Source organism: Punica granatum, chromosome 4 (assembly GCF_007655135.1).
Source record: "Punica granatum isolate Tunisia-2019 chromosome 4, ASM765513v2, whole genome shotgun sequence".
NCBI lineage: Eukaryota > Viridiplantae > Streptophyta > Magnoliopsida > Myrtales > Lythraceae > Punica > Punica granatum.
Window position 1 is genome coordinate 1,140,774 of NC_045130.1, and position 13,136 is coordinate 1,153,909.

Below are 13,136 nucleotides of genomic sequence, written 5' to 3' on the forward strand. Positions count from 1 at the left end.
TGACTAGAGCAAGAGACAAATCAAAAAAATGGTCAGACACAGCACGAGCATGTGGTTAACATCTCATTCTGTACTTCAAGTTCTTACAGGAAAACAACAAACATCTTTGCATTTCACGTTGGCATTCGACCCACTTCGTAAGTTATTCAAAGTTAATGCAGCAAGTAGGCACCTGCGGAAAGATATGAAAATTTCGGAGAGCAGAACTCTTAAAAAATACTTAATGTGAATATCTGCACGTTTTTCATGTCCGAAATCCCAAATGATCTTATACTTGGACAGCTGAACTACTGATGTGAATAGCTGATAGATTCTTCCCCGTAAACACCACTACGCTGCATCCTGGTAGTGGTACCCCGTCAGAGCAACAGCTAAGCAGCATTGCCTGCAATTTATTGCTTGCATGTATTTACAGTGGATAATGCTAAGTTAGAGCATCAACCATCAAGTTGGTACATGGATGACAAAGTTCAAGCTGGAAGAGCAAATTCATTAAAAGAGAACAGCTCACACAAGATTTAAGGAACTGCAATTGAAATATCATTGATCAAATGGGAAAGTCTAATTCTGCTAAAGGAAAACAAAAGGAATGAAAAAAAAAAAAAAAAAACTAAGAGGAATTTCTGAGGCAGAAACTCTCAAATCTCAAAGTACACTTAGCTTTTCCTAAAACTGCAGGATCATCTCCAGATGGGCAGAATTTACACGACCAACACAAACCTCATGTCATCTTGTCATTTGAAACGGGAAACTAAAATGTCGAGAAAGAACCTACTTCTTGTCGGAACTAATGGGCAGTGCTTTGCTTGCTCATCGGTTCTCAATACACTAAGCGAGACTCGAATGTGGAGAAACAGGCAGAGCCCCATCATCCCCATCTGCAATATTGCTCACCAGTTTCCTCACTGCTTGATCGCAACTATGAACGGGCCGTACATCGAATCCACTCTTGTCAGAGCTATCATCTTTCTCTAAGCAATTGGGCCCGTCTACTTCCCCTTTCTCCCTACTGTGGACGATATCGCAGAAAAAGTCAGTCAAGACTGTCTCATAAGACGGCATCTTGGCATACCCGGGGAAGTAATTGATATCGATGATCAAGTACCGAGTCCCAACCCTCGAGTCCCTGATCACGTCGAAGTTAAACAAGTTTAACTTCATCGCCTTCCTCAATCCCCTCGCAATGTCTGTTATCAAGCTCTGAGGAGGCATCTCGGTGTCCTCCAAATGCATCAGCTTGTAATACTTATCATCATTTCTCTCGTTTGTTGCCAAATTTGAGACTTGAGAGAATGATAAGGAGCCCTCCAGTGAGCCTAATTTCTCCTCTGAAACGTCAGGCAGAGACTTCCGCTTCACACATTTCACGTGCTGGCCCACTACGTAGACTTTGAAGATAACTCCGCCGTGATTAACGAACTCCTGCAGAACAATCGGAGGCTTGAGCTTGTTGAGGCCGTCGTGGTTGAAAATCAGCGCCATTTTGTGAGATTTGGCGCTTCCATCGGCGACTAGAGGCTTAGCAATCACGGGGAACTTTAAGCTTGCCCAGGCGTGCTCATCAAAGAGAGTCTCCTTGTCGTAGATCACGATTTGGTTGGGAATGCCGAAGGACTCGGTTTGGCTCTCGATCTTGAGCTCCGAGACCACCTGGAGCATAGAAATCCGATTGTGGAGGCGCTCAATCGCGTCGGGGGCGTCCACAATCACAGCACCAGGGTTTCGGGCCCTGAAATCCTCGAGCTGGCGCCTCCAATCCCCGCCGTACAGTTTGTGGAGCACGCAATCGAAGGGACCCTGATCGACGAGGGGCCTTTCCTGGTCGATCTTTACAAGATCGATCCCGCGGGTGCAGGCGACGGCGACGAGAGAGTCCTGAATGAAACTCTGCTGCTTCTTCGGTAAGAGGGCGTAGCCTATACTATACCTCCTGTCCGCCATTAGAGATGGAAAGGATTGTCGGAGCAGAGCTAGCGAATGCTACAGGAAATTTCATATGAAAACGACACAAAAAGGGTTAAAAGATCGAAATGGCAAGAGAGCGAGGGTTTCGTCGTTAGCTTCTCATTTTCAGGTCCTCGCTTCGAAGAAATCGAAAGTTGCAGAAAATAGGGAGAGAGAGAAAACGGAGAGAAGGCAACAGAGAAGGAGAAGGGGAGTATATATCGCTTCGACGAGGGTTAGATGGGTAATTATCCCCTACTTCTCACGTATAAATGTCAGCTCCATCTATGTTTATATTCATATAAAAAAACAATTATCTTCCCAGGAAAAAAAATATATTCATAAAAAAAAACTCCATATATGTTTACTTTCAATTTTAAGTAGATGTTTACTTACAGTGCCCACGTTTGAGTAATAGAAGAATTTGTCGATCGAGGGATGGCACTCCTCGACTTTGATCGGGAGTCCATGTAGATGGATCACGGTGCGGTTATCATGATATTGTCTAGTTAACTGCAATTCTCTTCATGCGCATCTCTTTTGATGTTTTTATTTAAATTTTTCTTGTTATTTTTTTTGTTACAAAAGAGGTCCGTAATTTCAATACAATGAAATAAAAATCTTAACCGTTAATAAAAAAGATATGAATAATCCAACTACGAGTATCGAATTAGAATATCTTGATTACTAGGTAAGGATTTGCGCTACTGTACTACATTCTCTTAAATATTTTTCGTGTTATTTTGCTAGAAGGAACATTGGTCTAATAGTTTTCTATCTTATAATTTTATTTGTAGTGATTATAAATGAGAAAATCTTTTTGAGAAAAAAAGAAGAAAAAAGACAAATCTTAAATGGTTACTTCTGAAAATTGACGCGACGAGAAAATTTCAATCGAATTATTTCGTTATACAAAATTATGATTGACTACTCACTTAATAAATGATCAATTATTTCATTTGCCAAATTTATATTATTATTTTATCACGAAACATGACGAGCTAAAATTATTGAAAAATTTCTTAGCCCATGTAAGAATTATATTGCTTCTTTGGCGAAAACTATAAATGTGGTCATTCAAATATCATATTATCATCAATATAGTCCTTCAAAGATCTTCTTGTCATCAATTTGGTCCTTCAAAGATTTTTGCCATCAATATGGTCATTCGAAAATCATTCCTCCATCAAATTAATCATCCGTTAAATAATTTCTATATAAAATTAAAAAAAAATTAAAATTATATGCTAAAATAAAAATTTGGTAATATTTCTCATTTCAACACATGCGCCGTGATTTTGTCAATCGTCTGATACTCTCCATCTCCACCTCTATCTCCATTCATCTTCATCTTTCCTATTGATATTGAGAAGAAGAACAAAAAAATGAAGTGGACACGTACATTTCCAACATGAACATATACAAACTGAGTATTATAAAGAGAGTGCGAGAGAGAACAACTTTTCCTTCTGTCTAAATTTTTTTTTCTATTTCTATTTTTATTTTTTATGGAAATTATTCGACAAAATTAAGCAATTTTAACTTTTTTTAACGAATGATTAAATTGATGGCAATATGATCTTTGAATGATCATATTGAAGGCAAAACTCGTTGAAGGATCAAATTGATGACGATATGATATTTAAAGAACTATATTAAGGATAAAAATCTTTGAAAGATCAATCTGATGATATTTCGAGAATCAATTTGATAGTTTTCTCGCTTCTTTTTATATCAACAGAGTTTCCCTTAAAAAAAAAGAAAAAGAGAGGTGTTGCACACGTGGGATATTCCATGGGAGTCGTATGTGCTTCGAGTGGAGTGGAGGGGCACGGGATGATCCTTGGGAACCTGGGTTAGCTGTGGAATGTAGAGTGGGGGGGACAGGGACTGGGTTGGTTCACACGTGGCATATTCCATGGGACGATGTGCGGATTCGCGCCGCACAATGAAAGATAACGCGTGTGGATAAACAATTGGACGGCTGTGATTTGATTCAAGATAACAGGCAAGTGAAGTGATGATGGTCAAACGTCAACGCGGCCTGAGGGACCTTTTTGACTTACTAGACGGACCTCAGATCGGATGGTCCAATCTAACAACGTCTCTTGGGCCCACCCCCCCCCCCCCCCAAATACATACCATAATCAAATATTTTCAATTAATAATTCGTTTATTTACGCCAAAGCCGTTTATGTTAGGTTTAGTGTAATTAATTTAATTTCACTTTACTTTTTTTTTCAATTCAACAATACAATAATTATTCTTTTATCTACTATTTAAATTAATTTTTAATATTAAATTATCTCAACTATTCAACATTTTTTTTTCAATTCAACAACACAAACATTACTTTTTTATCTTTTTCTTCAAATTCTCTCATATACCTTTCATAACTACTTTTCTCTTCATCTCCTCAAATCAAATTAAATCAAGCTTAATTTCGTTACTAATCGCTATGTTAGGTTCTCTGGTAAAGATTCTTGATAATTACAATTTTTTCATAGAGAGAACCTGAAAACGAAACGGGAATGTAACACCGGGATTAGTACTTTGTTTATATATACATGCAATATATATGAATATTTGTGCTACACACGAGATTGATTGACTGAATCCTGTTAATCAGCTATAAAAAATCTATTTCGATTGTTTTGCCATAAAAATCAATAATTACGTAATACCTTATGATGAATAGTAATTTTTCTTTCTTTCTTTTTTTTTGGGAAGTAAAAATGTTTTGGAAGTTGAATTTGGGAGAGTGAAAGAAAAGAGGGTGGGAGAGAAAAAGAGGAAAACTACGCTAATAATGTTGTTAAATTTACAATTATGTCTTGATTCAGTGACTTTTATAAATTGAAACACGTGTCTTATGGGCATTTAAGAAAACACGAAGTGAGGGAAAAAAAAAAGGTCCTCTCGCTCTATAATGTATAGATTTTGGTAATGAAAACAACATGTACAATTACCTGGTAATCAAGAGATTTCAAAATTGATCATTGGTGAGACAACTCGTTAGGGATGACAATATGTGTCGTGTCGTGTCGTGTTTAAATGTGTTAGTGTCAGAAAGTTCTCAACCCGAACACAATACGTTTAATAAACGGATCAATATTTTCAAATACGAACAATACGCATTTAATACAGGTTGAAACGGGCACGATACGTCTAACATGCTTAATTAAGCGTAAACGTGTAGTGTACTTTCCTACACAATGTGATATTATTATCTTAACGTACATATTATTATCTACACGATATGACACTATTCATACAATATGTCTAACAAGTTCATTAACTCGGTAAATAAGATAAACGGGGTATTGTCATGTTTAAACGGGTTAAACGCATTTGAACACGGATATTTTTCCTGTCTAAACGAGTTTGTTCGGTTTAGACACTAAACATATTTAGCCTCAATCCAATCTCATTTAATTTCATGTCGCATCCATATTCTTGTCGTGTCAAAAATTGTTGGCCCTACTACCCGTGCCCTTTGTTAGTAATTAAAATTTTTATTTTATTGTATTAAATCTACGGACACCTTATAATCGAAAAATGTGTAGATTTCGGTAACTTGAGAGTGAGACAAAAGCTTTCTTCTCATTTTGTAATGGTATAAATAAATAATATATATATATATATATATATTAATTCTTATTGCTCTTTTTTCATTACAAAAGAGATCCACCCATTTAATAAATGGAGAAGAAAAGAAAAATAAACAGGCACCGAGTACTAATAATCAAAAAAAAAATCCCTTAATTCCAAGTGTGAGCTTATATACTATTGTAGTACAAATTCGCTCAAAAATATAATTATTGTCTATTGTGAGCCTCGTAGTTTATATGGTATAGCATGGTCCACCTAATGATGCGACTCGTCCAATTGCATTTTAATTATTATAATCTAGCTATCATATGATTTACAAGTGAGACTTTGTATGTAAGTGTAATGCTAAGCTACAAGAGGGGTTAAGCAACAACAGGAACTCGTAAAATCCATCTGATACTCTTTTTAAAAATCAATAATCAATTCTGCTAACCAATCAAAATGACATTAAACTTTGTTAATACACAAAGCCATTCATTATATATAATACATATATATAAGTCATAGCAAAAATTTTCCAATCTTGTAGGAGGATAAAATGTTTTTTTTATTTTTTATTGGAAACGGCCCCATGAAATGTCTTTTTCAGTTGATATATAAAAGAATATCTTTTATTAAAATTCTAAGAAAAAAATGAGAGGGATAACTCTTTTTTTATTTTTTAATGATAATGCGACCGTACATGAAAAGTAAATTATATAAGAACGAGGTAGGGAATATCGCCGCCGAGGAATTGAACGATGCCCTCAGGAGAAGAACAGTAATAGTGGATGTCCCAAGAAAGATCCAATTACTTGCAAGCAAATTAGTCCGTACATGAGTTCCCTGAAAAATTCCTTTTTTTGTTTTGAAGTTGGAGTGAATCTCCTTCAAAGTACATGGTTGGCCGAGAAAAGAAGAAAGTAGCTGTTATGGTCACTTGTGGAAAAAAAAAAAAAGGATGCATATCCATCCCCCCCATTGCTAATATTACATATCCCTTCTTTTCTTTTTCTTTTTTGCTGGAATGCTATATTACATAGGAAGATTTTACCACCATTGGTTGCGAAAAATAATCACCGTGATTATTTTCTTTTCAGCCGTTAGATCATATTATGTTTGATCAGGGCTGTACACGTGTCCAAAATTTTTTTACCTGAATATTCACCTCTAAATCTTTGACTTTCAAAATTTTCGACTATGCATCTTTTTGACGATGCGCGGTCACGCCCGTGAACAGCACAAATCCTGTTTGATATTAAACCGGACAAAATCTACTGATTTAATCAAATAAATAACAATTTAATTTATTAAAAAAGAAAAGAAAAGAAAATTATAAAAAAAAATTGATATATTCATATGTCCACATCCCTTATTTCAACCAACAAAATTGAATCAACCCACCAATCTCCGAAATTCAATTGACAATTCAATCCGATACCGGATTATCAATCAACAATTCAATCCCTGAAATCTAGATTGCATTACGAGACTAATATCATCCCAGCTCATGAAATCAACAATGATCGTCCCATGCTTAGTGGATACAAAGCACAAAGGAGAGGAAAAGAACTACGAGGGGTGGAACAAACCTTGGTGGATACAAAGCACAAAGGTGGAGGTAAAGAATTTTGCCAGAAAACCTTCAGCAAGAACCTTTGTTCCATGAGCAAATTATACAACAGCAAAATTAGGGCCTGCTTTCACTGTTCAATTCTACCATAAATCCCTAAAATTCAATCCCTGAAATCCGGATTGAATTCCTTATTGAATTTTAGGAATTGATGGGTTGATTTGATTTTGTCGATTGAAATGGGGAATGAGAACGTATGAAAATATCAAAATTTGTTAAAATTTATATATATTTTTTTTATTTTTTTAATAAATTAAATTGTTATTTATTTGATTGAATCGGTAGATTTTGTCTGGTTTAATATCGAACATGATTCGAGCCGTTCACAGGCGTGCCCGGTCGTCGACGAGAAGATGGATAGTCGAAAATATTGAAAGTCACAAATTGAGGGGTGAATATTCAGGTAAAAAGAATTTGGATACGTGCACGGTTTCGATCAACTCTAATACGATCTAACGAATGAAAATGAAACAATCATTATGGTTGTTTTTCTTGCAGCCAACCGTGGTAGCATCACGCATATTACATATTCGTACTCAGCTCCTAGAAGAGTTATCATATTCCATAAAAAGCTTATTAGAACTTGAAAATTTAACTCTGACTTACGTGCGATCATCTTCGTACCAGAAGTCTCCCTTTGGGACCATATTTTTCCGTCCTGTCTACCTCATGATATTTTGAGGGAATCTAGACTCTCTCTCTCTCTCTCTCTCTCTCTCTCTCTCTCTATATATATATATATATATATATGTATATATATCGAATGGGCGGTATTGATTCTATGGAGAATCTGTGCCTGGATCAATAAGGATAAAAGCTAGCCAATCAAGAACCAATCTCCATACCATTTGATCACCTCTTTATTCTTCCATCTTCCCCTATTCGGATTCTATCCATTTATCACTTTATGGGTCATAGAAAGATAAGGCATGCTTTAGGGGAGGGATTCGGAGGAGAGTGTTATTCCTTCGTCGACCAAACCCTACTACCAATTTGATCGGAAGGTCCTACGGATCGTGACATTTGATTTGTTTGGACATGCACAATCAGTGTACTAAAGGAGAAGGCCAAAATCAATAGTATTGCTTATCATTATAGGGAAAACAACGACCAGAGTAAGTTGTTGGGTGTCCGTGTATTTATAAGGTTATTATTGCATGTGCAGACCAATCGACTGCGCATGTTGGTTGTCCTCCAAATTGAGTGGGTGGACTTGGAGGGATCTCTTTCTCATGTAATGTTCGTGGCTGGTTTGTGGGATCAGCCTTTACTATGACAGTGACAGTGCCACTGCTTATAATTAATTGGCATGACAAACTCGTGCTTGATTTATGTAATTTGGCCGCCACACCAAGAATATCTCCTAACCCCCACCAAGTCTGGTTGTAAAGAGACAAGACAGCAAAGCGACTTTCCGTCCCGTTAGATTCTTCTCTCTTTTATGAGATGATGAAGTATGGATCTTGAATTCTGTAACCATATAATAATTCGAGTATGACTAAATACAGAAAGCAGAGGAGCAACAAACTGAGATCGGATGAATTCCTGAAACTGTATATAAGTAACGTTATAAGTTTTTCCGTCTTATATTTCCAAAAAAAAAAAATGAAGAAGCGAAGTTTACGTAGTAAAGCGTTGAAAGAAGACAACATTATTAGTACAAGACATGAACATATATGTTACATTAGACTTTAGAGGCTTGTTTGAATTTAAAGTCTAATTTTAAAATCACACTTTAATTTAATTTTACTCATAATAAAACAAAATAACTCATACAAAATCAAAAGGTGAATTTCATATATAATCATTTATACCACTTTTTTTGTTTTAAATCAAAATTTAATTTTAAAATTTTACTTTAAAACAAACGTACCATAGAAATTCTACATTTTCCTTCATTCTGTGCGGCCATCCTTCAAAGTTCAATCCAGTCAGAAGTTGTGAAGTGGATCACTATAAGGGCCCACAGTTACTGTTTGCCTTTTGTGCTATGTCTTGGTTGGGCTGTTGGATTTAAAATTTCGGCCTCCTAGCAATAATGTTACGGGCAGTTTCAGCTATACGACCTGGGCCGGTTACACGCAATTCATGGGCAGTCAAAAAAAAGGTATGCGTAAGGACGAATAACCAATGAAAATAAAGTAAATTTGTAAATTGGGTGTTAATCATATGGCGATTGTCATAATTGTTTCTAAATGCAAGAATTCTATTAGTTTTTCCTTGCTACATTATTTTGAGGTAAGACTGTGAGATCGTGCAAGAATTTGTCCGTCAAAAGGGAATGGGCTGAAAAAAAGAAAAACTGAATTCCGTTATGTTCAGGTTTCCTTATGCACAACATTGTCAATAGTACAAGATCAAACCCAACCGTGCTGAGTGCTAGCCCCGGTGTGGGAACAAGGCAAAGAACTGAGGCGGAACAACCGGGTTCTTCTGCTTCGGCCTTTTTGGCCATGATATAGTTCTGGTCTGGGTACCATATGGTATCGGTAAACCAATTCGCATACATCCATATGTAATCAAGACATTTCAGGAGATCCCGTGTCCGGATCTCGATCTCCTGCATTGCACAAAAAATATCGTAAAGCAAGACCTCCAGAGGACGAAAACTGTGATAGGTTAGTCCTTGCCGGCTTTCCAAACAAAATTAATTTGAGGTATGTACCATAAGACATCAACTACTGACAAAGAGTCAAAACACTAAACCTGGTTGTTTTGAATGCTTGATTTGGTGAGTTTTCTTCCCCTGCTTCCATTTGCAGCAATTTTGGGATACCAAATCTCGTAATTGGTCGAGTAAATTAATCAGTGATCAGTTGTTGGACCAATACTATATTATTTAACAAGTTGACCGGAATCTGAAGAACTGGTATATTTATTTGTTATCCCACTTACTTGGTCACTTAACAAGCAGTGAAGAACAACATGGAACCCGGAAACATGATCAACGGAGAGCCGCAAGGTATCCTGCTGCTTAACTTTAGTCTCCTGCTTTTCTATCTCGCCGATTGTATACCAACGAGAGTTTTCTAGTCTCAGCAAAGTTGGGGTGTTGAGATTAGCTGTCTCTTTCAGTGGTTGCCTTTTCTTGGAACTCAAGCTTCTAGATGGATAATGCTGCAAAAAAATCATGTTGTTTTAGAAACACTGATAGAATATTTCTCACCTTATAATTGAGAGAGAAAAATGAAAGGTCCCTGACTGCTTCTTGGAATCTGACATCGAATCTCGCCTGAAGTCGAAAGTTCTCCCTACCTTCAACACTGAATATTGTGCTATAGCTAGCTAGTCCAATCGATAGCAGTTCCTCTTTCATTTATGTGTCCCGCAGAGTCCCTGGCAGATAGCTAATCAATTGAAAGGAAAAACTGAAAAAGATGATGTTTGCATATATCCGGAGTTCTTATAAATTCTCCTTCTTCAAATCCTATGCAGATATGGAAGGAAAGGCAGAAGCTGTTGAGGTTTCACCCCTCCTTCAGGAGAAGCACCAACCTGCGGAAATGAAAGAGACCGAAACTGAGATTGCGAAGAAAACTTCTGGCGAAGAAGTAAATGCTGGAGACAAGCTGAAGGATTCAGTGAAGAAACCGAAGGAAGCTTCCAAACAGAATCCATGTAAAGCAACAAATCACACCATTCCTCGTCCGTTTCTTTTGGCTACGGAGAAAAGAATGTCGCGGGAAAGAAGGGCATCGGTCGACTTTTCGTTTAATGAGGAAAAGAGATCGCTGACAAGGGAAAGACGGGGTTCTCTGGATTTCAACGAAATGCAGCAGCGGAAATTATCCAAATCAGTCAGTTTAAACAAGTGAGCTTAGATCTTTGATAACTTTCATCTTGTCTGGCATTTTCTTTTCCCTCGAATCAACATAAGTGATGACCATCGTATCTCAAATAGATGATTACTGAAGTGATTTACGCCTTGACCGAGTTCGTCTTTTAATGATTCAGGGCTCAATTATCATCCACTTCTGCTGGTTCCATTGCCAAAAGAAGCGCAGCACCTAAAGTTTCGAGCAACAAACTCTCTGACAAGAGTAATGGGGTGAGTTTCCATTTGAGACTCAGGAAATTCCGTGATATCCACCAATGACAGGTTTCACTAAGTACCGGGAAAGGATCGACTGATGAGGATTTATTGACTTCAAAATAACTCGATGATAAAATTACAGTAGTTTCCCAGCCTTTATAATTCAAGTGCATATAATCTAGTAAGTTTCTGTTTCTTTGGTTTGGATTCACTAATCAGATGATCAAGGGAGAGGATCGAAAGCACACTTTGGTCAAGCCTATCAAGGTACATGGATAATTTCCCCATCACTGATATGTATGTACATCCGTACAGAATAAACCGTCTGGTGGATTTAATCATAGTGCGAAAAAGTATTATTCCATATTCGATCCAATAATATCATTCCCCGATTATCGGTGTCTCGTCGGGGGAAGACTTTTGTTTGAGAACATTAAACTGACCTTAAGCATACATATCGATGCAGAAGAATGTAACCGAGGGAGCGAGTACTGGAGCACTTGGGAAGAGCTCCACATTCAAAGCATTGCCTTTGCCAAGCTTCTACCACAAGAACGACTCAGCCACCTCGAAACTCACTACGAAAAGGGTAATTTTCAGTTTCATGCCATCAGTCATTTGCCGCCTTCAACTATTCCAACAGCTGGGGGAAAAAGTTAAGTTCGCTCACCTTAAGTGGAATAACAGGAACCGAAGATGACCGCGTCCAAGTCTCCTTCATTAAGCCAACCAAGCAAAGCTAACAAAACCGTGGAAGACAAACAGAAGAAAGTTTCGGCTTCAAGGGCAATAGGCAACAGGGCGAAGGAGACCATAAACAGGATGCTCAGAAGCACACAGAAGGCACTGAATCCATCCAAAGAGACGGCAAAAATGATTGCCGCTACTGCGTGATGACGTCGTAATTAATTTGTGTATTCCTATATGGATTCTCTGTTTCATCCAGAGTCTGTGTTTCGTGAGATCATGTCCTCAGAAATATGCCCGTGTCTTTTGTGTGATGCGTTTTCTATGTGCTAAGAGCAGTACTCTAGTGGCTATGTAGTCCGGATAATTTTACAGTCCCATTGAACTATATCTTTCGTTGTTTTTGTCGACAAGGTACGATGAACTTTGTATGTTTGCTTATGAGATACACAAAAACTACATCTCATCGACATTAATCTGCTAGTTTGTAGGCTTCCTTTTCACGAAGAATGACTAGACATCGATCTATACTGACCTGTTTATTTTCAAAGTTAAAATCATAAAAATTTTAACTTTAATTTTAACTCCACACACTACACAACAAAAATACACATTTTCCAAGTCAAAAATTTTAACTTTAACTTTAACTCAACACACTACACACCATTTGTCTTTTTCCACAATCAAAATCAAAGTTACTTTTAACACTGAAATTAAATGCACCGTACATATCCCAAACTTGACGTGTACCAGGTTTAGGTTTATTCTCAAACTGAAAGTCAGTTTTAGGGAAACATCCTTTTATTGCAGGGAAAGCTAAATTGGCCACTTCCTATTAGGTACAAGCACAAATCATTGCCTCCCAAACATTATTTTTTTTTAAAGAAAGAAATTAATTTCATTATGAGAGGATCTACACAGTTATTGCTCGAATGCGAGTCAGCTGAATGAAATTAATGTTGTGTCTCGATTGGTTGGATTTGCCATATGACATTTCGGGCTCCAACTGGAAGCTGATCGTCGGATAGCTAATAATTATAACATGGTAAATAGTTGGATCGAATGGCCCAACCCAAATGTAAGAAGAAGAAGAAGAAGAAGAAGCTGGCTGGTGGGTGTCTGGAATTTCTTTTGCAGAAAATTGAATGTGTTGGGGGTTTGGTTAGCTGTATGTTGTGTCGTGTTAATGTTACGTATTGGAACAAAAAAATATGTTATGTGTGGCTGGCGTTGGCACACGTTCAGGGA

The 13,136-nt window shown here is 37.2% G+C and overlaps 3 protein-coding genes across 6 annotated transcripts; 1 reads left to right on the forward strand and 2 right to left on the reverse strand.

Annotated features, from left to right (window-relative positions):
- Positions 1-217: 217 nt before the first annotated feature.
- Positions 218-2,145, reverse strand: LOC116205239 (inositol-tetrakisphosphate 1-kinase 1). The gene has a single exon (XM_031537766.1). The coding sequence runs from the start codon at positions 1,939-1,941 to the stop codon at positions 829-831; it is 1,113 nt and encodes a 370-aa protein (XP_031393626.1). The 5' UTR covers positions 1,942-2,145; the 3' UTR covers positions 218-828.
- A 7,185-nt stretch (positions 2,146-9,330) lies between these two features.
- Positions 9,331-12,011, reverse strand: LOC116205241. 3 transcript variants are annotated; one of them, XM_031537770.1, is made up of 5 exons: positions 11,645-11,771; positions 10,371-10,504; positions 10,064-10,285; positions 9,875-9,949; positions 9,331-9,728 (listed from the first exon to the last, which is right to left on the reverse strand). In XM_031537770.1, exons 2-5 carry the CDS (start codon positions 10,482-10,484, stop codon positions 9,378-9,380), a joined length of 762 nt encoding a protein of 253 aa, XP_031393630.1. In that variant the 5' UTR covers positions 10,485-10,504; positions 11,645-11,771; the 3' UTR covers positions 9,331-9,377. The 3 variants fall into 3 exon arrangements, 1 of the variants encoding a protein (XP_031393630.1); XR_004156482.1 differs by adding an exon at positions 11,872-12,011 and having other exon boundaries at positions 9,451-9,728; positions 9,875-10,285; positions 10,424-10,504; positions 11,645-11,779; XR_004156481.1 differs by adding an exon at positions 11,872-12,011 and having other exon boundaries at positions 9,451-9,728; positions 9,875-10,285; positions 10,424-10,663; positions 11,645-11,779.
- On the forward strand, positions 10,059-12,292 carry LOC116205240 (protein WVD2-like 3). 2 transcript variants are annotated; one of them, XM_031537769.1, is made up of 6 exons: positions 10,059-10,130; positions 10,604-10,979; positions 11,123-11,216; positions 11,421-11,468; positions 11,668-11,790; positions 11,889-12,292. In XM_031537769.1, exons 1-6 carry the CDS (start codon positions 10,094-10,096, stop codon positions 12,093-12,095), a joined length of 885 nt encoding a protein of 294 aa, XP_031393629.1. In that variant the 5' UTR covers positions 10,059-10,093; the 3' UTR covers positions 12,096-12,292. The 2 variants fall into 2 exon arrangements, with proteins under 2 accessions (XP_031393629.1, XP_031393628.1); XM_031537768.1 differs by lacking the exon at positions 10,059-10,130 and having other exon boundaries at positions 10,507-10,979.
- The last annotated feature ends 844 nt before the right edge of the window (positions 12,293-13,136 follow it).

What these genes read in the sequence shown, in the direction of transcription:
- LOC116205239 (XM_031537766.1), bottom strand. Translation starts at nt 1,941, where the DNA reads ATGGCGGACAGGAGGTATAGTATAGGCTACGCCCTCTTACCGAAGAAG.
- LOC116205241 (XM_031537770.1), bottom strand. Translation starts at nt 10,484, where the DNA reads ATGAAAGAGGAACTGCTATCGATTGGACTAGCTAGCTATAGCACAATA. An exon ending in ATGTCAGATTCCAAGAAGCA is followed by an intron (nt 10,286 to 10,370) that starts GTCAGGGACCTT and finishes ATTTTTTTGCAG; the next exon opens with CATTATCCATCTAGAAGCTT. An exon ending in CAAGCATTCAAAACAACCAG is followed by an intron (nt 9,729 to 9,874) that starts GTTTAGTGTTTT and finishes TGTGCAATGCAG; the next exon opens with GAGATCGAGATCCGGACACG.
- LOC116205240 (XM_031537768.1), top strand. Translation starts at nt 10,546, where the DNA reads ATGATGTTTGCATATATCCGGAGTTCTTATAAATTCTCCTTCTTCAAA. An exon ending in CTTTGGTCAAGCCTATCAAG is followed by an intron (nt 11,469 to 11,667) that starts GTACATGGATAA and finishes ATATCGATGCAG; the next exon opens with AAGAATGTAACCGAGGGAGC. An exon ending in CGAAACTCACTACGAAAAGG is followed by an intron (nt 11,791 to 11,888) that starts GTAATTTTCAGT and finishes GTGGAATAACAG; the next exon opens with GAACCGAAGATGACCGCGTC.